The sequence below is a fragment of the Vulpes vulpes genome, chromosome 7 (assembly GCF_048418805.1).
Source record: "Vulpes vulpes isolate BD-2025 chromosome 7, VulVul3, whole genome shotgun sequence".
Taxonomy (NCBI): domain Eukaryota; kingdom Metazoa; phylum Chordata; class Mammalia; order Carnivora; family Canidae; genus Vulpes; species Vulpes vulpes.
Genome location: NC_132786.1, coordinates 73,850,958 through 73,874,363, shown reverse-complemented (window position 1 = coordinate 73,874,363; position 23,406 = coordinate 73,850,958). Strand labels below are relative to the sequence as shown.

At 42.6% G+C, this 23,406-nt stretch overlaps 1 protein-coding gene and 1 pseudogene across 1 annotated transcript in view; one reads left to right on the top strand and one right to left on the bottom strand.

Annotated features, from left to right (window-relative positions):
- The first annotated feature begins 2,704 nt into the window (after positions 1–2,704).
- The window catches only part of SND1 (staphylococcal nuclease and tudor domain containing 1), a 417,294-nt gene continuing 396,592 nt past the window's right edge, over positions 2,705–23,406 (top strand). Inside the window, exon 1 of the mRNA XM_026010782.2 lies at positions 2,705–3,197. Within this exon, the coding sequence (XP_025866567.2) occupies positions 3,120–3,197 (78 nt within the window). The 5' untranslated portion in view covers positions 2,705–3,119. The remainder of the gene's footprint in view (positions 3,198–23,406) is intronic.
- On the bottom strand, positions 12,068–12,593 carry LOC112928902 (complex III assembly factor LYRM7 pseudogene; annotated as a pseudogene).

Genomic DNA, 23,406 nt, shown 5'->3' with positions numbered 1-23,406 from the left:
AAAGTGAACCACTCTGATGAGGGATGTTTATAACAGGGGAAGCTATGCATATTTATGGAGTCTACGGGAAATCTCTGTTCCTTCCTCCTCAATATTGCTTTGAACCTAAAACCTCTCTAAACAAAATAAAGTTAGTTAAACAACAACAACCAGACTCAGTGACCAAAATGGCTGAGGAAACAGAAGAACTCCAGGCAATATGTGAGGGCCCACAAATTCACCGTGGAACCAACCTGAACAGTCGAGTGTTTTCTCTAGCTAAGTGACAGGTTTGGAGAAGGCAGAGAGATGTAGAATTGGAGTTTTGACAGGTAAGTCCAATGGAAGACAACAGGGATTAGAGATGAGGATCCTGAGAAGAGAGGGCACAAGTAAGAGAGTCTAACCAAGGATCCAGGAGAAAGCAGATGATAACTGATTATAAAGATAGAGAGGGTCAGGGACTTTGAATTCTATGTAAAGCCAAAGAATAGTGTGTGATTGGCAGCCTCTAAGATGGTCCCCAGTGATCAGTGATCCTGCCTCTTAGTATTCTTGCCCTTGTGTAATCCTCTCCCCTTGAGGGGGCCAACCTACCGAAAGACTTTTCTAATGAATAGCATGTGGCCAAAGCAGTGGGATGTTACTTCTGAGATTAGGTTCAAAAAGACTGGTTTGCTTGTCCTCTCTTGCTCTCTCTGATCTGCCTGCTCTGATGGAAACCAGCTATCATGTAAGCTACCCCAGAGACCTGTAGGTAAAGGCTTTTCAGCTAAGCCATGCAGAGATTCCTGACAAATGTGGGATAATAAATGTTCACTGCTTAATACCTAAATTTAGGGGTAAATTGTTATGAAGCAATAGATAACTATAGAAGGTATAAAAGAAAGAACTGAGTGAGAAGGGAGAAAGGACAGCAATTAAGATCAGAGAATGAGGGATCTGGAGTTTACAATTTCAGCCATCAAACAGTTCCCATACTTCATCTGTACTGAAGAGGGTGGCTAAACTGGCACAGAGGTTAAGCTCACTGAAGATGAGGCCAAGGAATTGAGACCCCAGGGTACTGGGTAAGTCAGGTTTATAAATATTTTTTTTTTAATTTTTATTTATTTATGATAGTCACAGAGAGAGAGAGAGAGAGAGAGAGAGAGAGAGAGGCAGAGACACAGGCAGAGGGAGAAGCAGGCTCCATGCACCGGGAGCCCGATGTGGGATTCGATCCGGGGTCTCCAGGATCGCGCCCTGGGCCAAAGGCAGGCGCCAAACCGCTGCGCCACCCAGGGATCCCCAGGTTTATAAATATTTAAGCCATTCAGGGTCAGTGAGTGGAGAAGAAATGGGCACCAGGTGTTTATTTCAAGGAATGATAAGGTGGCAGTTGAGGCAGAGAAGATAACAACCTTAATGAAATAGGGAGTAGTATAAATCAGGTGGAATGAACCTTCACAAAGCTTTTATTTATTTTTTGAAGAGTGGCAAATTAATGGGATGCAAGGGGCAGCCCTAAGGATCTAGGAAGATGCTGACCCCCAAAACATGACCCTGGTCTATGTAAAGTGTGAAAGCATATACAACTTCTCAAAGAGCTACAGGGCAAGTAGCGTCCTCAGTGTAGAGTCCGATTTGAAGATTAAGATTAAATGGCTTAAAGGAGGGGATCCCTGGGTGGCGCAGCGGTTTGGTGCCTGCCTTTGGCCCAGGGCGCGATCCTGGAGACCCGGATCGAATCCCACATCAGGCTCCCGGTGCATGGAGCCTGCTTCTCCCTCTGCCTGTGTCTCTGCCCCTCTCTCTCTCTCTGTATGACTATCATAAAAAAAAAAAAAATTAAAAAGTGTCCTTTATTTAAAAAAAAAAGGAACTACAGAGAGGAGAGTTATAAAAGTCAGCCCCAAAGACTACTCAAGAGAATTAAATGCTGCTACACTGTTCCTAAAACAATTCAGAACCTACGGAAGAAAATTAAAATAAATAAATAAATAAATAAATGGCTTAAAGGAAAGGTCCTTGGCTCCACGTAGTGGCACAGAACAAATACTAGTAGTCTCTAGTTGTATGCCCTTGCTCTGCACCCCCTCCCCCAAACTCTTTATTCAAGAGAGATTAGGATCAGGTACCGGGTTGGGGTCTGGTGGTTGGGGGCGGTGTGGCTCATCACTAGAGGTGTCGGGAATGTCTCCTCCAGGCCCGGGGAGAGTGTGTACCGGGGCTTTCCCTAACCTGAAGCTAGGAAGAGCCTGAAAACGAGGGTCATTCTCCGCCGTGCACAGGGCACACCACCCCCTACGAGATTTATTTCTCCCAACGACGAACATTAATCGAGAGGCTTATGAGTGCTAGACACCCGCAACACAAACGAGATACTCTCCCCACTACAGGAGGGCGCCCGGCCGTGTTGCCTGTCAAAGCCAACATCCGTAGGTTTCGCGATGCTCAGGCTCAGACTTTTCCAACTTCTCCTCACACTTTTAGCTGAGGTAAAATGTCGGAATTAGGTGTGCAGCCGGTACTCGGAACTCCCCGATCTGGATGCTCCCTCCCGGAACCCCGCAGTCCACGTGGGCTCCCCCTGGCCCACGGGGCGGGCCGCTACGCGCGGGGCGAGGCTGGAGGGCGAGACTGGCCCCGCCCCCGGGGCTCCCATGGCCCCCCGCGCCCCGCGGCCAGATGCTGACGTGTCCTTTCCTTCCCACTACACCTCCCGACACTACCTACTACGGCTGCCCCGGAAGTCCCGCCCCAAACTTAGCCCGTCACCGCAAATCAGCTCTTTCAGCGCTTCCTGGAGCTTGCCACCCGTTTGGGGGCTAAAGGGCGGGGCTCCGCGAGCAGGGTGCCTATTGGCTTGAGATCCGGCGGGCTCTGGGCGCTAATTGGCCGGAGGGCGGTGGCGCTCTGGCACGCTTGCGCGGCGAGTAGAACGTGTGGCGGCGGTGGAGAACGCGTCTCCTCTTTCGTTCCCAGTCCCGCTGCTGCTCGTGTGAGCGCCCGGCGAGTCCGTGCCGTCCACTGCCCGAAACCCGTCGCTTGCCAGCTCCCTGCCGCGGCGGCCTCCCACCAGCACCGACACCCTCACTGACACCGCCAGGCCGGCCCACCTCCTTACCTCCTTACTTGCTGCCTTTCCATCTCTACACATGGCCTCCTCCGCGCAGAGCGGCGGCACCTCCGGGGGACCCGCGGTCCCCACCGTGCAGCGGGGCATCGTCAAGATGGTGAGAGCGGGGCCCGGGACACTGACCCCACCACTGCCCGACACCGGGCGGGTTTTGGCGCTGGCTCCTTTTCTCCTTCCGCCAGTCTGCCTGGTCTCCCAGATCCCCCTTTCTCTGTCTCTTTCTTCACTTTTCACCCATTCTCGGAATCCTCTTCTTAGACGGAACCCGACGCAGACTGCCCTCGGTACTTTGCTCCCCGCCCCCGGCAGCAGGGGTCACGGTGATTTCCGTAGTCGCGGCATTTGGATCTGCTGTTACCCAGATTGGTCACTTGATTGATTAACGGAGATAATAAGTTGCTATCTGCCCTCCCATCCCCCGTTCTTCTGTCCATTGACATCAGCTGGGCAGTGTGCAGCTTTTCGAGATCCTGACATCCGCTCTTTCCTGAAACCAAGAGCACTTAGCCATCTTGAAGCTTTTCAGTTTCTACAGACGCTCACTTACTTACTTCCAAGTTTTCTCGCTCTTTGGCCCTCATATTCCGTCTTTTTCTCTCTACACTTCTGTCAAGTGTGTAGTACCGGAAGTTTAGGATTTATGCCCCCCCCTCTTTTTTTGACCCTTAAATGCTAGGCCAGTAGGAATCTTAGCGATCATTACTGTTCCTTCACCCCGTACACACGAGGAGACTGGCTTGAAGAGGGCAGTGACTTGCCTAAGGTCATCACGTGGTGGCTTGGATTGGGGCCAGGATCAGGGCCCGGGTTCGGATTCCCAGTCTCTGGCCCTAATACTAGATTCTGCCTGATTTTATCCCTCCATTCCTTCCATTTTTGAATTTTGAATTTAAAACCCTACTAATTTTTAAAAATAATTTATCCTCCAGCTCCATGATAATTTTGTAGTATAAATTCTCTTTATGACTTGTCACCTCTGTTCTCTCCCCAACTCTCCCAAATCTTGGAACTTGATGTTTCTTGATTGTTAATAGATTTCCCAGTTGTGATGACTGCAGACTGATTACTTTAAGACATTTCAAACTTCAGTACTGACTTTCTTCTGGAACAGCAAATACCATTTATGACATTGTCTCCCAAAGCTCCACAAGTTTTTTGCAGTTGCAGAAAGTTTAAAAAAAAACATTCTGTTTTCTTGGCTCATTGTCTGTCAGGGTTAAGATGTTCTTTAGCTTGTGTGATGTGAATTTTTAAGATTTTTTTTTTCTCCAGCCTAATTCTCATGTATTTATTTCTTAGGTAATATTTTGCCACCAGCTGAGATTCCCAGGGTTTTCAGTATTGCTTTTCCACTTTATACGTAAATGGAAATTCAGAATTTATTAGAAGCTGAGTGAGAAGGGAATTTCCAAGGTCCACATATTTTTGCCTCTTTATTGATCTGACCCATGAGTAGCTCCTCTTATATTAGTTTTTTTCATTTGCACTGATTTTTCCCTCCACCATAAGGACACAGCATTGCTTGGTGGTTCAGTGGTGGGATTGGCAGCATTGAGTGGATCTTTCTGAATTTTTTCCTTCACTGAGGCTCGAATCTTTTTTTTTTTTTTAAGATTTTATTTATCTGAAGGAGAGAGAGCGAGCGCACAATTAGGGGGTGTAGCAGATAGAGAAGCAGGCTTCACGCTGAGCTGGGAGCCAGACTCAGGGCTCTATCCCAGGACCCTGGGACTAGGACCTGAGCTGAAGGCAGACACTTGACTGACTGAGCCACGCAGTGGTCCCAAGGCTTGAATTTTGCTTGATTTTTTTTTTCTTAAAGGTCCCTCTCATTAGTGAGGTAGGAGTGGAATGAGGCTTCTGTCGGTGCTAGAGGCTTCTAGGACATCTGGATTCTATGAAGTGACCAAGCCCATGGATTAACCCCCATGGATTAACCCCCATGGATACTGAATATCAACAATCATTTATTAAGGGTCATGTGTTGAGTATTCTGTTTATATTATTTCACTTATAACAGCTACCAAGTAGATAGCATTATTGGCTACAGTTTAGAGCTGTGTAATCTAAGGTTTAGGAAGAATAGTTCACCCAAGGACAGGCACTTTTTACTGGCAATAAGAAGCAGAGCTGGGACTTGAACCTAGGCCTGTCTACCACAGACATCATGCTATGCTGCTTCTCCCTTCAGGGTGTGACTTTATAATGTGGAGGGCGGGACCAGTGATGCATGACCACAAAATTGCAGGAAAGTGAAGCTGACTGTAATCAAGTTGAGGAAAGATTAGATGTTACTCCTTGTCTTATCCTTGAGCTGTTATTGTGGTGAGTGATTTCATTTGGTGCTTATGGTCATTATGTGCATAGGAGTGTGGTATGGAAGACACATTTGAATCTGGGAGGAAGCTTTGAAAATTTAGCCATTGAGTAGTCTATACTGCTTTTCTTTGTGGCCAAACTGCAGGGATAGGTGGGTGAATTGCAGGTAGGGGTTAGGGGAGGGAAGCCAGGTGAACTGCAGGGTGACAGGCAGATTGGTGCCAGGCGTAGAAGCCTTGTCTGGAATGAAAAATCGACCACTGACAAATTGCTCTGTGTGAAGCTCTTCTGCTAAGCAAAGTTGTATTTTCTTGGAGAGTAATCATTTCCTGTAGTACTAGGAACTGCTTTGTAAGAACTTTACAAAGGAAGATGGAGCTCTGTGACAAAGTGAGAAGGAAATAGTTACTGCCTTTTGGGAGAGGGGTAGAACCTGGATGTGTGCTTTTCAGGGCGAGCCCTCCATATTTGCCTAGACCCAGGCTGAGCTGCAGATATGAAACGGTATAGGGATGAGCTTTGCTACAGTGAAGAGGAATAGTCCTTCCTCTTTTTTGGAGAGCAAAAATAAAATTATAGAGCCATGGAAGATGGGTGTTTTTTCTGGTCTCTGTCTTCTAATCTAGTAAGTTCTCTGTTACTTTTTTTAAGGTTGAAGAAGAAAGAACTCGAAATCAAGTTGTGAAAAATCTTTGCATTGGACCAGTTTTAAAAAATGATGGTGAAGGTAGAGTCTGTGTCTGCTTTTGAGAGTGGGAGCAAAGGGACAGAAACAGAGTTGGTTCTGGAATGTGTTTAAGGAGGAAGTGGGCAGTAAGTTGACAAAAGCATTTTGGAGCTGTTCTGTTAGTGAAAAGGCAGTGAGAATGATGGAAAAACTGAAGGTGGGTTTTTATTTCCTGAGTTGGGATGAGACTGGCAAGAGTGTGGGCAGACGAAATATAACCTGGAAAAAGTAAATGTCTCTGTCAAATCAGATACTATCTTCTCAAAACTCTGAAAGATTTTAACTCTGGATTTTTTTGAATAATTTGCTAGACTTTAGCCACAACAGATTGTTACTAGCATATATTAGATGAGGTTGGTAGAAGTCTTGGGGTACTTAGTATGAAATTTGGTCACCCTACTTAGTTAGAAATGGCTGTTTTCTCTGGTCCTACACACTTTTTTTCTTTTTGGTCCTACACACTTAACTTACTTTCTATTTTGGGGGATAGAGCCCTTTTCTATGTCTTCACTCTGATTCCCATTCTAACTCTGTGTGTTTGTGTGTCTTTTTAAGCAGGAGCCATGTAGGTTGGTTTCAGAACAGCAGAATGACTCTACCACAGTTCTTGAATCTTTGGTGCTTTTCAGAAGCAGCTCTGGAAGCAGCATATCTTATCCTGCTTATGGATAAGATAGGCCAAAGGGAGGACAATGCCAAATCTCAGTTCATTTCACTCCACCCCATTTAATTGCCTAAAAAGGAGAAAGGAATCCCTCTGCCAGTCTTTGATTTTATGCTAAGAACCAGAATTCTCACTGGGTGATTAAGGTACAGGGGCATTAAAAGGAGGAGATGGCCACAGTTTCCTCCTTCAACAGGAATTGTGCTGTCAGGTTGTTCTAAAGTGGGATGTAGACTTCCTGATGAGTAGCTTAGTGGAAATTTCTCTAGTGTGCAGATTGTAGGAACTGCTACCTGTAATTTAGATTATTATAGCTTAATGTTTCTTAGGTTTCTGAACTAAGAAGTCTGTGTCTTTCCAGAGTATAGTAGGGATGAAGAGTAGTAGTCCATTAATCTGTTCCTTCCTATGTGCACTAAGCTCATGCAGACTGAAAGAAGAAAACATCTTTTCTAACCTAATTAAAATACTGTTATGCTACTACTCACAGGGACAAGGTAGCCAAATAACAGTATTTTAGTAGAGCCATTTGCAAGGAACTAGGTAGAACAGGATGGAAGGCTTTTCCCTGGAGTCTTAAAACTGCTCCCTTCTCAGCAGGTGAGCATGGTAGCTTTCAGTCAAGATCGTAAGTAAAGGAGCAGAAAAGAACTAAATTTCTACTGTATCTGAAATGTTTTCTTTCTTTTTTTTTTCCCTGTGTGAAAAGGAAGCATCCAGCTGGCTCTAGTCAATGCTCACAGTGGCTGCTGCAGTGTACTAACTAATGATACAGAATGATGAGCAATCATACTTCCTTTCTTGAACAGATTTTATTGATCATCTGCAGTGTTCAGCTTTGTGTGGATGTTGGAGAAACAGTGGTAAAAAAGTAGATCAGATTCCTGCCCTTATGGTTTATGGAGGAGACAGACAACAAAAACGTAAACAAGCAATAAGCATGGTATTACGGTGATTTCAGGGAAATGAGAGTGGTTGGGAGTAAGGAAAGGAGTGGCTTTCTTAGATCAGGTGTTAGGAAAGGCTTCTCTCAGCATTTGTGCTGAGATCTGATGGACAGCAAAGAACCAGCCATAGGGAAAGTGTGTTCTTCATAGAGGGAACAGTAAGTACAAAAGGTGTAGGGTCCCCATTAATGTTTATCTTCAAATTTTTTTTTTAAGATTTTATTTATTTATGACACACACACACACACACACACACACACACACAGAAGCAGAGATGGCAGAGGGAGAAGCAGGCTCCATGCAGGGAGCCTGGTGCAGTACTCCATCCCAGGACCGTGGAATCAAGCCCTGAGTCAGAGGCTCAACCATTGAGCCATCCAGACATCCCTGTCTTCAGTGTTTTTATAGTAGCTCTTTAACGCCTTCAAGTTCAGTGTTCTACATAAATAATATGGGTTTTAGGATGATAGAAGGCCAAAAAGCAGTAGAGGTGGTTGCTGTTCTGGTACCCCGGTAAGATCAATAGCTGACATTAGCTCAGTGTAAACAGTGAGAAACTGATAAAAATACTTGCTCTTGGTCATATTCATGTTTCTTACAGGGCCAACACTAAGGTTTTTTTGACTTCCTGTCAGCCAGTCCTGAGTATTCTTAAGGTAACCACCTTTCAGTGGATGGAGGGTACTTAGCTGAAAAAATAAATGCCAAGAGCAGGCTCAATGAGGGTCAAATTGTATGTAGAATTTGTCCTTGTTTTTGCTAACTTTTGTTCGCATTTTATTACTACATGGAATGTTCTGCTCTGGCCTCTGGCAACACTTTTTAACCTAGCAAGCTTTAGTGATAGTAATGGTGAAAAGCAAAGTAGCAGGCTTGAGAGCTCAAAGTAATGGTCTGGAAGGAGCTAGCTCATACATAGTGTGGCTTATTAACATGAGGGGAGACTTCTGAGGCTGGGTGGTGATCACTGCTGGTACTAAGTGGACACGGTTGTTGGGGTCTGTGCCTCAGTTTATTTGGAGTGTGACATTTGGGAAATGAGTGAAGGTTCTAAGTCTTGTTGTGTATTCACTTATCAGTGTAGACTAGCTGTCTAGCTGACAGGTGTGGTTCTAGCATGGGGTGTGTAGATGTCTTTGGATTTATTTTATTTCATTTCTCCAAGAAATGACATAGCTAAATATTGTAGGCAATTCTTTGCCTTATCCGGGACAAGGAATGAAGTAAAGGGATTCAACTCATAAGGGGTTTATGTAGCTTTTCCTCTTATTTCTTGTTGGAAATGGATAGACACCCAGTTTCTGTTGCTAATTCCTCTCTTGGGAGACTGACATGCTTTTTGTTTTTATAGCAGAAATTAATGCAGAATTACAGGCTTTGAACATTTGATGCAGATAGAGTGTTGTGGGATTTCACTTATTTCAGTGAGACTCAATTGATAAACAACTAATGTTTTTCACTCTTAGCTCTAATGTTTAGGAAAAAAACATTGGTTTCAGTTGGCATTTTTTGAAAATTAGGAAGTAAAACAACTTATAGGTAAAAATCTAATGAAAATTTAGGTGATGTTTTCATATGTCATTTTTGAGATGTCCAATCTATAATATAAACTGGTCTTGGAGCATTTTCCCTTTATATGCTTATGATGAGTGATTTTTTAAGGCACTATCTCTTCTCTTATGCCTTACCATATTTGGGGGTGCTTTAGATTCCATATGGGAAATAGTCTTCTTGGGATGGTCTTATAACACTAACCTAATGTGTAAGAGGAGGAATTGTAAAGATTGGAGAATCTGTGCCTCAAGTTAATTAATCTAATTTATTAACATTGTCTCTGGGAAGCAGCCTGGCAGAGAAGAGAGTTTAGCCTAGGATTCAGGGGATACAGTTCTAGCCCAGATGCTCCTATTCTCCACTTGGGTGATGTGGGGTAAGATATTTCACCTCAAAGATGCTCTTTTTTTCTTAAGTGGTAAACTCAATCTCTTAAGCTTTTAACAGTCTCAAAAAGGCTGTGATTGTATAAGAAACCTTCTATTGCATGTCTTTTAGGCATGATGAATCAAAACTGAGAAATCTACCTTATGGTAGGCTTCACTTTGAATTGCTGCTTATCTTGCATGAAACATGTTTTCTGTTTCCATTGCTTTTTTTTTTTTGAGACAGATGAAATATGAAATGTGGTTTTTATAGTGTAAAAGATGAGGAAGTTAGAATTTGAATTAGACTAAGTGATTGGGTAGCAGAGTTGGTTGAAGGTGATGGATAGAAATGAGCTAGGAGGTTCCTGGGCTCAGGATAGATTAGTGGGAGTGCTTGTTTGGAACCCAGAGGAACATGCCAGCAGATTTTATTTATACATTTTCACCTCTGCTTCAGAACACCCTGACATTCTCCTGGGGCAACAGGTCTTGAATTGAGAAGGGTGGGGATGAGAAGGGCACTCTGGGAACCTGTAGCTTATGAGGAGAGTTTATTCTCCTCCTGCTCTTAATTGGAGGAATCTGGGGGGATTGGTAGGGTTCTGAGTTCTGCTTTTCACACTTCAAGACTGGAGCTTCTTGCTTTAGATCATCTTAATTGTCTTTTGCAGATCTTTTCCACTTCATTTAATGTGCAAGTATAGGAATCATAATCTATTCTTGGGAGTTCCTCACATGGTTTCTTTTCTTTTGAGTTTATTTTTAATTGTAAGCTTTCTTGAATCCTTTCTGGGAGTAGATTTAGAGTGAAGCAGTCCAGTGATTTTTTTGAACAGATAATTGCTTCAGGACCATCTAGAAGCCCTTTCAGAGGCATTGAATTAGAATCTCTGTGAGCGCAGCCTGGGAATCTGTATTTAAAAAAAGCCTCTCCTAGGTGATTCTGCAAGAGTCATTTTTGGATCTGTTCAGGGACTGGCATTTGAGACCCAATGATCTTGTTTAACTCCTTTTCTATATGTAGTTGAAGGGGCAGGACACAAATGACAAAAGGAGCATAATATGTGTTGGGGTGGGTGCTTCAGAATTTTATGAGGGGGGATACTAGTTTCTCTTTCTTTTTAGAGCTTGTCTTGATGGCTCCCAGGACACTTTGCATTGCTTTTAACCTGTAGCTCAATATTGGGCTGCTGTCCTCAAGGGTCCATTTACAGTGATCTGAGATCCTATTCTTGGGTCATAACTGACAGCTAGCTAAGAAGTTGTTTTATATGCCTGATTTAGGCCATATGCTCATTTTAACACTCATCTGCCACTTTTTCTTCTATTTGCATAGATTCCCAAGATCTTTCTATAATTTGGCGCCAATAACTTGGCACATTGCTGCTGTGAAGTCTTTAGTGTCATCTACAAACATGAGAATTTTATGCTAATCACTTTTCTGCTTTTGTAATCCTTGGGAGCCACCCACTTGGACCTTCTATCATGTTTCTTGTTTATAAGCCCCATTCTTAAATATCAGTAAGTGACCTCTGGTGGTCTTAGTCTTTATTTTTTATACCACTAGTTTGTCTAATATGAAAATAAAATTTTCTTATAATTCTCAGGTCTTCGAGGTCCTTATGATTAAGGGTCACATCTACAGTTCCCTTAGTGGCTTTTCCTTATTTTGCCCAGCAGTTTTCTAGTTCATCCCTAAATTTCTTCAAAAAGTTCAGGTGAGGGATCCCTGGGTGGCGCAGCGGTTTGGCACCTGCCTTTGGCCCAGGGCGCGATCCTGGAGACCCGGGATCGAATCCCACGTCGGGCTCCCGGTGCATGGAGCCTGCTTCTCCCTCTGCCTGTGTCTCTGCCTCTCTCTCTCTCTCTCTCTCTCTCTCTGTGACTATCATAAGTAAATTAAAAAAAAAAAAAAAAAAAGTTCAGGTGAATGCCAACCAGCATTAATAATTTAATAATTACCAATATTTAAGTTTTGGACTTAATCCCTGCTCATAATATTTCAAATAGTATAAAAGTATATAAAAGTAAATACAAAAATATTTCTCCCTCTGGCCTTAGCCCTCAGTTTTCTGTCATTCATTCTCATTCCCCTAAGGAAATGTGTTTCCAAACTTGTCTCTCACATACACACACACACACCACGAGCAGGGGGACTCATTCCCCTAAGGAAATGTCTTTCTTTCTTTCTTTCTTTCTTTCTTTCTTTCTTTCTTTCTTTCTTTCTTTCTTTTCTTTTCTTTCTTTTCTTTCTTTTCTTTCTTTTCTTTCTTTTCTTTCTTTTCTTTCTTTTCTTTCTTTCTTTTCTTTCTTTCTTTTTTATATGACATACCTCCTGAGCATTTATTTTAGTTCATAAAGTTGGATTTTCAAAACAAATGACATGTCTTATCTAATGCTGTTTAGAAATATTTAGCTATGTTCCGCAGTTTTCAATAATGTTCTCTTAATGTGAAATTTAATTATGAGACTTTAATTCATTCATTTTCAAGAAGCTAGTTCTGAAATATGTGCATTTCTAAAACTTTTGCCAGTGTTACATATTTAAGATTAAAAACTACAAAGACTTGATTTTATACTCGTTGCTTCTGAGTTGGTGCATCACAATATGGCACATTTTCTACAAGGAGTTCTTTCCTAGGGACCAATTCTCTTCTATTTTCTTGGGAGAAGTTTCACTTTTATTACTTTTGAATTCTTCATTTATCTTTATTCTGGCTGCTTCTAATGCTCTGGTATCATTTTTAAAAACCTGTTGTCTGGTCCTTTGTAATGTTTTAAAGAGCTGTAAAACCTTGGCCGCCTGACCCATGGCTCTCCTCACCGCGGCGGCCACCTCTCCTCAGGAAATGTGTTTCTAAACTTTACACACACACACACACACACACACACACACACACACACACACACACACACGAGCAGGGGGACTCATTCCCCTAAGGAAATGTGTTTCCTAACTTTACACACACACACACACAGGAGCAGGGGGAGCAGAGGGACTGAGCAGGGGGACCGGTAGAGGGAGAGGGAGAAGCAGGCTCCCTCTCTGTTCCAGGAAAAGGCAGACACCTAACCATCCGAGCCACTTAGTTGTCCCCTGTCCTGCAACTTTTAAAAAAAATGACGATCATCTATGTCATAATTATAGATCCTATCTCATTCTTTAGTGGTTGAAGAGTATTCTATCATTTGGGTGTTTTTACTTACCCATTTGTTGATGTTTTTGGTTTTTCATGGTTCTAATACTGCTACACTGAGTTAACGTGCTTTTTACATCTTTTTGTTCTTGTGTTGGCATTTCCATAAGATACATCCTGGAACTGCAGTGCTGGTACCTTTTCATATCACTTAATGTTTTTGGTGGTTGTAGGGTGGTTTTACGTACACTTAACCTGTTTATTTCTTATAGATACCATCTTAGGTAAAATTCAGGGCAAAATACAGGTTAACCTCTCATTACTCATTAATTATTGCACGTTTGGTAGTCCTCTGTTTCTCCAATCAGAGTATCCTTGAAAACCACTTTATCTCTTCATTAGAGGGCAGGGCCCAACCGCCTGGGGATCACAAAATAACTACTTTTTAATTGCTTGAAGATCCTCAGGTGTTTTAAGGTCCTAGTATTTAAAGGAGAGTAGGTTACTTGAGCTTTAGCTTCATCTGCTTTCTCTGGGTTCTAGAGAGCTGTGTGACTAAGGAAGTGTGCAGCTACCTAGCTGCAAATGGCATGAGGAGGTGAAAGGCAAATTCATGTGAAAGGTTTGACTTTTTTCCTGTGGACTGGCACATAGCTTTTCTTTTTTCTTTTTCTTCTTGGATAAGAAGGTGGAGATGGGAGGTGGTAAGCATGACCACATCCTGTGTGGGGAAACCCTGCTATGTTTAGAGTTGTTTAGAGAGACAACCAGGGTAGTCAGCGTTGGTAGTCTTCAGTGAAGTGCTGAGCCCAGCCTTGGTGTAATGGCTTACCTCAGGTTTCCTGGACTTCACATGTGCGTGAACCTCTACCATGGTTTGAGCACTGGAGCACTGCCTCTACTTGTCTTTAGTTCAAAAGTCTTTTGAGCAATCAGCTATTTTAAAAATTGAAATATTTTTAAAGCAAACTTAATTTGGAGCACCTGGCTGGCTCAGCTCATGGTCTCCGGGTCCTGGGATTGAGCCCCACATCAGGCTTCCTGCTTAGTCTTCTGCCTCCCTCTCTCTCAAATACATAAATAAAATCTTAAAAAAAAAAAAAAAAAGTTTTTTCACTATTGGAAATGGAAAACCAGTGTTACTTGCCATAACTTGAAAGTACCTTAAAAAATGCACAACGAAAACAGTGTTATTAAATTCTAGCTAGGTACAGCATCTTGTGGAGAGCTATGAAGAAAGCTTAACAAGTTGTGAAGATGTGCTAAAGGCTCCTGCCACCAAACTGGAACTTTCTTCTTCATTTAATAGGAACGATTGAAAGAGATTTGGAAAGGAGTCAATTCTTATATATGTGTAAATATTAAATGCTGATATATACAGGGTTTACTTACATAAGGCAGTTTTTTTTTTTAACCCCACTCCCCACTTCTCCCCAACCCCGCATTGGGAAATAGACATTACTTGTGTCTTGGGGGTAGAACTGATTTCTGGAATGGCTGTGGTTCAAGTCATTAGCAACACTGATTACTAGCCATATGACCATGGGTAGGTTAATTTTATCCCTTCAAGTTGCAGCTTTGCGTGTAAATGGGTGTAATAAGAGCACTCTCCTTGTGAGGCTGTGGCTGATTGAGAGAATGCATGGAAAATGTTTAGCACAGTGTCCAGCGCATGTGACATTTCAGTGACCATTAGTTGGGTTTAGTCCAGCAGTTTCCGTATCAATCCTCAAGTCAGAGGGGGATGAAAGTGGAACTGCTGGAGCAAAATGAGGGAAATAAAGACACCTGGCAGGTCTTGTGCTGTTAAAGTTTTTCAATTTAAAGAACTGGCTTTAGTTTTGAGTTTATATTCTTACTACTTTTTCTTTTGCTAAAATATCCTTTATTTTTATAAATAATGTGACAACCTTTGTTTAATATCCTTAGCAAAAATAAAAACTAAGTAATGGGACATTTTGGGGACAGGGGAGCCTTGTCTATGAAATTTAGAAATCTGGGAACACCTGGCAGAAACGTGCGCATTGGCAAATGTGTAACTCTTCTGAACTTCAGCGATATTAGCTATTGAAGTATTAGGAAAGATTAGGATTAGGAAAAATGAAACAAATTTAGGTAATGCGTGGAAGATTGCAGTTGTGTGTGTGTGTGTAAATACTAGTTGTTGTTCAATGGCACAGGGGTGGCTAGTTAGGCAGAAACTCAACAGGGAAAAGTTTTGGCTCTCTTGGGTTCCCTGACCCCCATTCTCCCAGCAACCTTCTAGCCTCTGGTACTTTAGGACCAGGTTGCATCTCATGCCCTTCCGCCCATACCCTTAATCACCAGTGCCTCAACTCCATCTCTGCCCAAATCCACATCAAAACTTGAAGTTGATATAGTGACATATTTAGAACAAATTTTTTTTTTTTTTAGCTTATTTATTTACAAGAAACCCAGAGAGAGAGAGAGAGAGGGGCAGAGACACAGGCAGAGGGAGAAGCAGGCTCCACGCAGGGAACCCGACACGGGACTCAATTTCAGGTCTCCAATATCATACCCTGGGCTGCAGGCGGCGCTAAACTGCTGCGCCACCAGGGCTGCCCTAGAACAGTTTTTTCACTACAAAGTGAAACTTTTTTTTTTTAAGGCTATTTGAGAGAGGGTGCAAGAATGCACGACCATGTCCACAAGCTGGAGGATGGGGAGAGATTGGGGCAGAGGCAGAAGCACACTCTCCACTGAGCATGGAGCTCCATGTGGGTCTTGATCCTAGGATCTTGGGATCATGACCTGAGCCCAAGGCAGATGCTTAAGCTGAGTCACCCAGGGACCCCTTAAACATTTGTTGAGGAGAGTGCTCATGTAAGTGGGGGGAGGTGCAGAGGGAGAGAGAAAGAATTTCAAGGAGACTCCAAGCTGAATCAAGTCCCACTGGGGGCTTAATCTCATGACCCTGAGATCGTGACCTGAGTGGAAACCAAGAGTCAGTCACTCAGCCAACCCAGGTGCCCCTAAAACATTTTCTGTTTTCTTCTCCAAGGGGACTCAGTAATCCAAATTTGAGTTTTTCTTGGTTCCCTATGCCAATTCCCAGTCTCCCAGAGAAGGAGATAAATTCATTCTTTGCAAGGAATAGTTCCTTACCTGGCCTTGGCACCTTTGTAAGAACAGTCTGCTGCAGGCTGTTGCTGTTCACACCTGTTGTCTTGGCATAATTTTCATTAATGCCCCTTTTCACTTCGAAGTGCCCTGATTCCAGGGATAAAATGGATGTTTACTGTGCTTAGTAAGAACAGTCAAATCTGGGAGAGTGTGGGATGAAAAAGTTCATAGAGACCAATATAAACAGAAGGTAGATGTTTCTGTAAACCTAGCAACTGGGGTGGCCTGAGAGGAGGGTCTCATGGCTAAGAAAGCCTTTTATGGAGAGGAAGTGGCCTAGGCTTGAGACCCGAGGCTTTGGGCTGAGGAGATTTAAGTTGTCAGTCTCGTTAAAATGTTGCTGTTAAATAGAGGTAGGTAGCTTTGTTTTATAATGAAAGTGGAACTTGTGAGTTTAAATACTGATGGTTTTCTTGGAGGATGGATGGGTTAGAAAATCAGGAGTGATGTTTTCAGATCTGTTATAAAAGTTTAAAAAACCTTTTCTGGAGAGGTGGTGAAAGTGACAGGTCTTGACAGAGGCAGCGGAATAAAATGGATGAGATAAAAAGGAGAAATGGGTAAGTACAAGTGTGGGAATACTCAGATAGGCTTGGAAGCAGCTATGAGCAGTCTGGATGCAATGAGCAGGATTAAGGCAACTTGCTTAAAGCGACTAAGCACTGCTGGAAGTTTGTAGTAGAGAAAGGAACGAGAGGTGGGGCTTCTGAGTTTTTCTTTCCAGTCTCTGGAATGTGAGGTTAGTGAGCTTTTAAACTTTATGAATTCTGTTCCAGGAGAGGGAAAGTCCATTGTTTTATAGCCTTTAATACCAGGGCCATTTTTATTTTTGGCAGCAGCCCAAAATAGTGAATTATGCCAGGTGTAACTTATCTACTTAACTAACAGGATGCTCCCAGATCTTCATGAAGAGTCGTGCATTCTTTCCCTACCTCCTTTTCCTTTCCTCTGTGCGGAAGGGAGACTCTGGAATGCCTGGGTCCTGGAATCCTGTTGAGATCTATTATTCTGTGTGTAGTAATTGCTTGTGTTATTACTGTTGGCAGGTGAGCCCTTTCACAGCCCAGAGGCCAGGAGGCTGCCTCTATTACTTAAAAGCTGAGTTATCTTGTTAAACTCCTCTCTTGTGAGCACTTTAGAATCTCTTGAGACCTCCTGCAGGCTCTCTCTGGGGCACAGGCCCAGCTCTTGGGTAAGCCTGCCCTGCCCCCATGTTAGTCATCATGATTCCAGCTCTGGAGGACTAACTTTCCGTTACATAGCAAGGCAGCGTAGGGCTGCTAGCTGGACCTCTTGGTTTCCATTTAATTCTTAAGTGTTCCCGTATCAATGCTCTTAATCAAAGTACCTCTCTTGCTCTTGTGTCAAAGAAAATGTGTTTCTTTGATTATCAACAGGAGAAGCTGAAAGCCAATGTAGGGAGAATAAGAAGTTTGGGACTTAGATTATGTGAGGAAGTTAGAAAATTGGTTTTTGAAAGTGGTTGATGGCACAATGTGAAGAGTAAAGATGCCCTGTGAGTCTGAGCTATCTATAAACTTGGAAATTTCCTTGCTTTATATGTTAAATATATTTTATTATTCATTAAAGAGTGTGCTCCCCTCCCCTACCCCAAAAAGGAGAGGGGAATCAGAGCTGGTCTTTGTGGTTAGCATAGGATATGTAGAATATTATGGATGTTTCTATTTTTTTATTTATTTTTAAAGATTATATCAGAGAGGGAGAACATGAGGGGACATGGGGAAGGGGAGGAGCAGAGGGAGGGAGAAGCAGACCCCTTGCTGAGCAGGGAGCCCAGCAGGGCTCCATCCCAGGACCCCAGGGTCTTGACCTGAGCTAAAGGGAGCTAAAGGCAGCTGTCTAAGGGGCTGAGCCATCTGGGCGCCCTTGGATGTTTTTTTAATAAAAATGGAGGAGCAGTCTCTTCTGGGCAATAGCTGTAGTTAAAATAACACAGAATTCCAGGTAGGCCAGACAGCCTTCTGTTTGGCTTCTAGAGGAGGTATGCATTATCTGTGATGAAGGATGGAGGGGTCATGGAGACTGCAGTTTTTATTCCTCCATAGTAGTTTTCCTAGGATTTTAATGATAAGGAGAATTCTGGGGTAGTACGTTAATTTAGCAGTAAAGAACTCTGAAATGTTTAGGGTAGATTTGTGATTTGTACTTTATTTTGACATCTAAAATTGACTATTAATGTTGCAAATAAGAAAAGTTTCCAAACAAATCTAGAAAATAAAATGGGAAAATTAATGCTTTTCATGGGTAGCTTAGAAATTGAATTACATCCTTAAGTTCTATAGTCAGTTCTGCATATAAACCAAAATAAATATATTAGATATTCTTTAGAGATGATTCACTCTGAATCTGAGTATTCTCTATAAGCTAGCATCCTTTTTGCTATAAGTTCTTTCTAAGAAAAATACATAGGACTTTATGGAAGCAAACCTGAGAAATAATATTAAAGGCAACAATCTTCATTTCTTTCAGGTATTTCAGGGTCTCTGGTGTGCTTTCATTTTAGCAGGTGTCAGCCCTCCTTTCGGACTGTGGTGTGACATTCTGTACTCCCGGCCACTATGCAGGCAGAGCTGTGAGAAGTCAGACATGGCAGCTACAGCTATGGGGGCTAAGTAGAGTAATAGCTGTCCTCTGGCCACTGCCTCCTTGGATCAGAAATCAAGGGGTCCCTTCCCTCCTTCCTCTGAGCATTGAGGGTGCTAAGGAGGAAAAGAGTTGAAGTTGGGGATGGGGAAGATGGGTAGGCTGGGCCTGGACTGACCCAGTAACCGAGTAGCTCCCTGAATGCAGTCCCAGGCTTCTCCACCCTGCCTTAGCAACCCCTGCTTCACCTCCATCAGTTCCTGCACAGGGGAGGAATGGCCTTTTTTGTCATCAGGAACAACTTTTTCTTGGGTTTCTTTAAGGGAAGAAGTCTTTGTCTTTGGGGAACTGTATCCTCTGCCTGTGGTGGGGACAACAGAAGTTTAAGAGGCATATGATCTTCAGTCCTCTTCTCCTGTGACCACAGGAAGTAGTTCTGAAACAGAGTGGGCATGTGGATGAAATGTATGTGAACAGAAAAACTATCAGTTATTTGAAATCCATAAGACCAGCTGAGGTATCTTCTTCAGATAATCTAGAAGTGTGTATTTTGAAGTATTTAAGAAAAAGTACAAATCAGTGACTTTTCTTTTTTAAAGGAGTTTATTTATTATGAGAGAGAGAGAGAGAGAGGCAGAGACACAGGCAGAGGGCTCCCATGCAGGGAGCCTGGTGTGGGACTTGATCCTGGGACTCCAGGATCACACCCTGAGCCAGAAGGCAGATGTTTAACCGCTGAGCCACCCAGGCATCCCAAATCAATGACTTTTTAAAGTGCTTTCGGTGCTCTAAAATTTCTGGCAGTCCCCAACCAAATCTTTGGACTAGGGCTCCAGTCCACCATTGCTTGGTAATCACTGCTACATGTTGGGATGTGGAAAACATTCAGAAGGCATGGCCTGCTCATGATTGGCACTAGGACCATGCACGTACAGTGCTAGAAGAGACCTCTATATTAGAGTCCTAGAGTCTAGAGTGTGATGTTTCAAGTGCTGCATTGGACTCCATCTGGGATCAGGATTATGAGCCTGTCAGAGACTGCTGTGTGCTTGCTTGTGCCTTCTCTGAGGACTTCCCTCCCTGTCACAGTGTGCTCTTTGCCTATCCACTTAATATTTCTCTGAAGATAAAAAAAATAGTGTTACTTTCGTTGCTTTCAATTAAGACATTCAAATATATTTTCCTTACCTTGCTATTTGGATACAGGCTTTGGGGTGTAAATCTACCGAGACATTGTTGTCTGTTAAATAAGAATAAATGTAAGAATCATGGAGAATATAATCCTAGAAGAAATTATCGCTCTTGCTTAGTGTCCCTTTTAGGGATATAGGAAATGATTGAGGAAAGGGGGAAAACAATTGAATATTGAACATTTAATTGGGAGAGTCTCCATTGTGGTCTGGGATATAGATTTGAGTGGTTTCTGTTGAATAGAGTAGACTTGACAGCTTACAGGAAATAATTGCATGGTTAGAAATGAGTTAGGTAAGATGTTCTTGAAGGAGGTAACCAGGGAAATTCGACATCTTCTAATAAGAGGACTGATAAGGGAAGGGGGCTGAAGATGATGTTGACAGAAATAACACACTCCCAGGGGGAGAATGGAATGATGCTGAAGACTGTTGGAGCTGCGTTAGAGAGGGCAGAGAGAAGGCGGACAAGATACTGAACTCTTGGAATGGAGAATCCTGGATGAAGGGAGGAGGACTAGATGAGGACATGCTTGCCTGTGGGTCAAGCCCAGGAGATGGGTGGCAGGTGTTTGGGCTACCTGTTGTCATTTGGCAGAGAAATAGGAAAACAGCTGTGAATGTGGCACGTGCTCTTGAGATCCTAGCTCTTGTTAGCTTCAGCAAAAATTCACTAAGCTAGGAGTTAAGGACAAGGACCATGTCTTGATGTTCAGAGTCTGGCATTGTGCTTTTACATGGTAGAGGCACTCATTTATTAAAAAATAAACTGAATGCTTACTTTGTCTCCTGTCTTGTTCTGGGCTCTGGAGCTATTAGGATAAGTAGGGTAGACCTGGTCCTTGTCCTCCTAGATCTTGTTTTTGTTTTTTCTTGAAAGATTTTATTTACCTAGTCATGAGAGACACCAAGAGAGAGGCAGAGACCTACGCAGAGGGAGAGAAGCAGGGTCCTGGTGGGGAGCGTCCAGGACCCCAGGATCACAACCTTAGCTGAAGGCAGACACTCAACCACTGAGCCACTCACATGCCCCATCCTCATAGATCTTGTAGCTTCAAGAGGAAAACCAGTACTAAACAACTCTAGCGTTGTGATATATCCCATGGGAAGAAGTATACAGAGTACTCAGCACATATAGCAAATCTATCTGACCCAGTGTGGAGATTGGGTACGCCTCTTTGAGGAAACCATGTAAGCTGAATTTGCTGGAGAACATGCTCCTGAGCCCGGCAATTTGGGGATAGAGATCCGGAATTAATAAAACTTTATTGTGCGAACCCATGACTCAAGGATCTTATTGAAGTGCAGATTCTGATTCAGTAGGTCCTAGGTTGAACTGGAGTGTCTGCATTTCTAACAAGCTCTCAAGTGATTGCTGCTCTGTAGTTTTTTTCAGAGGCTTCCTGTGCATCCTCCTCACTTTTGCCTTTTTTATTCTTTTATTTCATTTGAAAGATCATGGGACTGGACTGGGTTATTTTTTCCTCCAGTCTGTAGCCATGGTGGCTGCAGTGCTATCACTGTTGAGTGTTTGTAGCTATAGTTGATCAGCAGTAGAGAGTCTTCTCCTGTCCCCTCCACATGCCAGGTGAAAATCCTACTCTGTCCTTCCATCACAACCTACTTTGTAGAGAAGGCCAAATGTATGGGGGATGGGAGGAGGAGGAGGAAATTTAGGTTGTGGTTAAGAACAAAAGAAAATCCAATAATGTCTTACATTATTAACAGAGAATTTCTTTTGGCATCTCCCAAAAGACCCCTTCTAGATTAGGGTGGGGTATTCAGGCATTGTTTATAATAAAGGCAGCCCACTCTGAGGGGTAAAGAAATTATAACCAAGATTACAAGGCTTCACTGAAAACAAAAGTGTGTGTGGAGTTCCTGTTTCTTATAGAACGTTCTCCATTATTATAACTGTATTCCCATCAGTTTTCTTTTTCTTTTTTTTTAAAAATTTATTCACGAGAGACAGAGAGAGAGAGAGAAGTAGAGACACAGGCAGAGGAAGAAGCAGGCTCCAGGCAGGGTGCCCGATGTGGGACTTGATCCCAGGACTCCAGGATCATGCCCTGGGCCGAAGGCAGGTGCTAAACCGCTGAGCCACCCAAAGATTCCCCCATAGCTGAATTCCCATCAGTTGTTTCTTAAAACTTTTGAGACATTAAGGAGTTTTTGACTTTTCTGAATATTAAATCTAATTAGATCACACATGTAAGTTTTTAAAATCCCTACCAGCATAGGAAGAAAGAGGGACTCTTTAAGACCCAAGAGATGCTTTTTGGGTGCAATAGCCTTTTTGAACTGTGTGCTCAGAGGAGGTTTGGATTCTGTGATTTTAAAGCATTTTATTTTGTGAAGAAGTGAATGGCTCATGTCAAAAGATGTGGTCCTTGCAACATAATAACAATTTGACATTTATTTTCTTAGTGTTGTATGCATAGAGCAGAAGAGGGAGGGAGGTGAGGAGCAAGACAACCACCAACTTCAGAGCTATCATGAGATCTAGTTTTAGTGATTGTTTTGTAGGCCTAGGGCAGCCTGTAGTATGTTTAGCACCTAAAAATTTTTTAAAGCTTTATTTTGAAAAATTTCAAACTTACATAAATATTGTGAGGGTAGTACAGACAATTTCTGTGTTCCCTTCATCCAGGGTCCCCAATTGCCCTGTCATTTTCTCTGTGTTTATTATAGTCATGTAATTCATGGTAGTTAGTCAAGTCATTCATGGTAGTTAGGTGCTGTGAAGTTGCAAACACTGAACTAGAGAATACTGAACCATCTCTCCTATGAGAAATACAGGTTTAGATTCCTGCAAGCCTCTGGTCATCACATTATCATCAAATGATAGATAGCTGACCTTGTTCCATATGTGCTTGTGCTTAAAGGTGCCTTATTTTAATATATACTCATGCCCGAGTGAAATTTAATCTAACATTTTCTCTGTAAGGCCCATCACAACATCTTTCTTTGTGCTTAAGAACACTTTAGGACTACACTTACGGGGCCATTTTAAATTTAAACTGTGAAATCAACAAGAAGCCCTGGTCACTGCAGTAATTTTCCTTTACCTTTAACATAGTCTGACTACTTGACCACAACCAGACATCCAAGTCCTTTAGTGATACTCTTTTATGTTCTGAAGTCAATTAATTTTTTCTTCTTTTGCTAGTTTTCACATGTGATTGTTGCTCACTTTGAAGTTTTCTCTTGACAACTGGAATGGATTTCTCTGAAATGACACTCCTGTTTGCCTGCCATATAGTTCTTCCTGAGTTCTTATTTCTGAGTAATTGTCTTGATCTCTGGGTCCTTGACAAGAGTAGAGCACATGAGTAGCAAGGACTTGGTTCTTCAGAGGATCATCATTCTGGGGACAGTCCTGGTACAGGCTTCCCAGAGATGGAGTTATTTCTTTCATGGGGAGATTTTATTTGTGGAGGAGTAAGCTATAACCTTGGTGCTTTATATAAGCTACCAAATTTTTTTTAAATATAATTGTTGTATACCTGAAACTAATATATCATAGTAGCCTGACTGTATATTATAAAATATTACCACAATGTCTAGTCAGCATCTGTCACCATACATAGTTACAAAACTTTTTTTCTTGTGATCTTTTAAGATTTCTCTTAGCAGCTTTCAAATCTGCAGT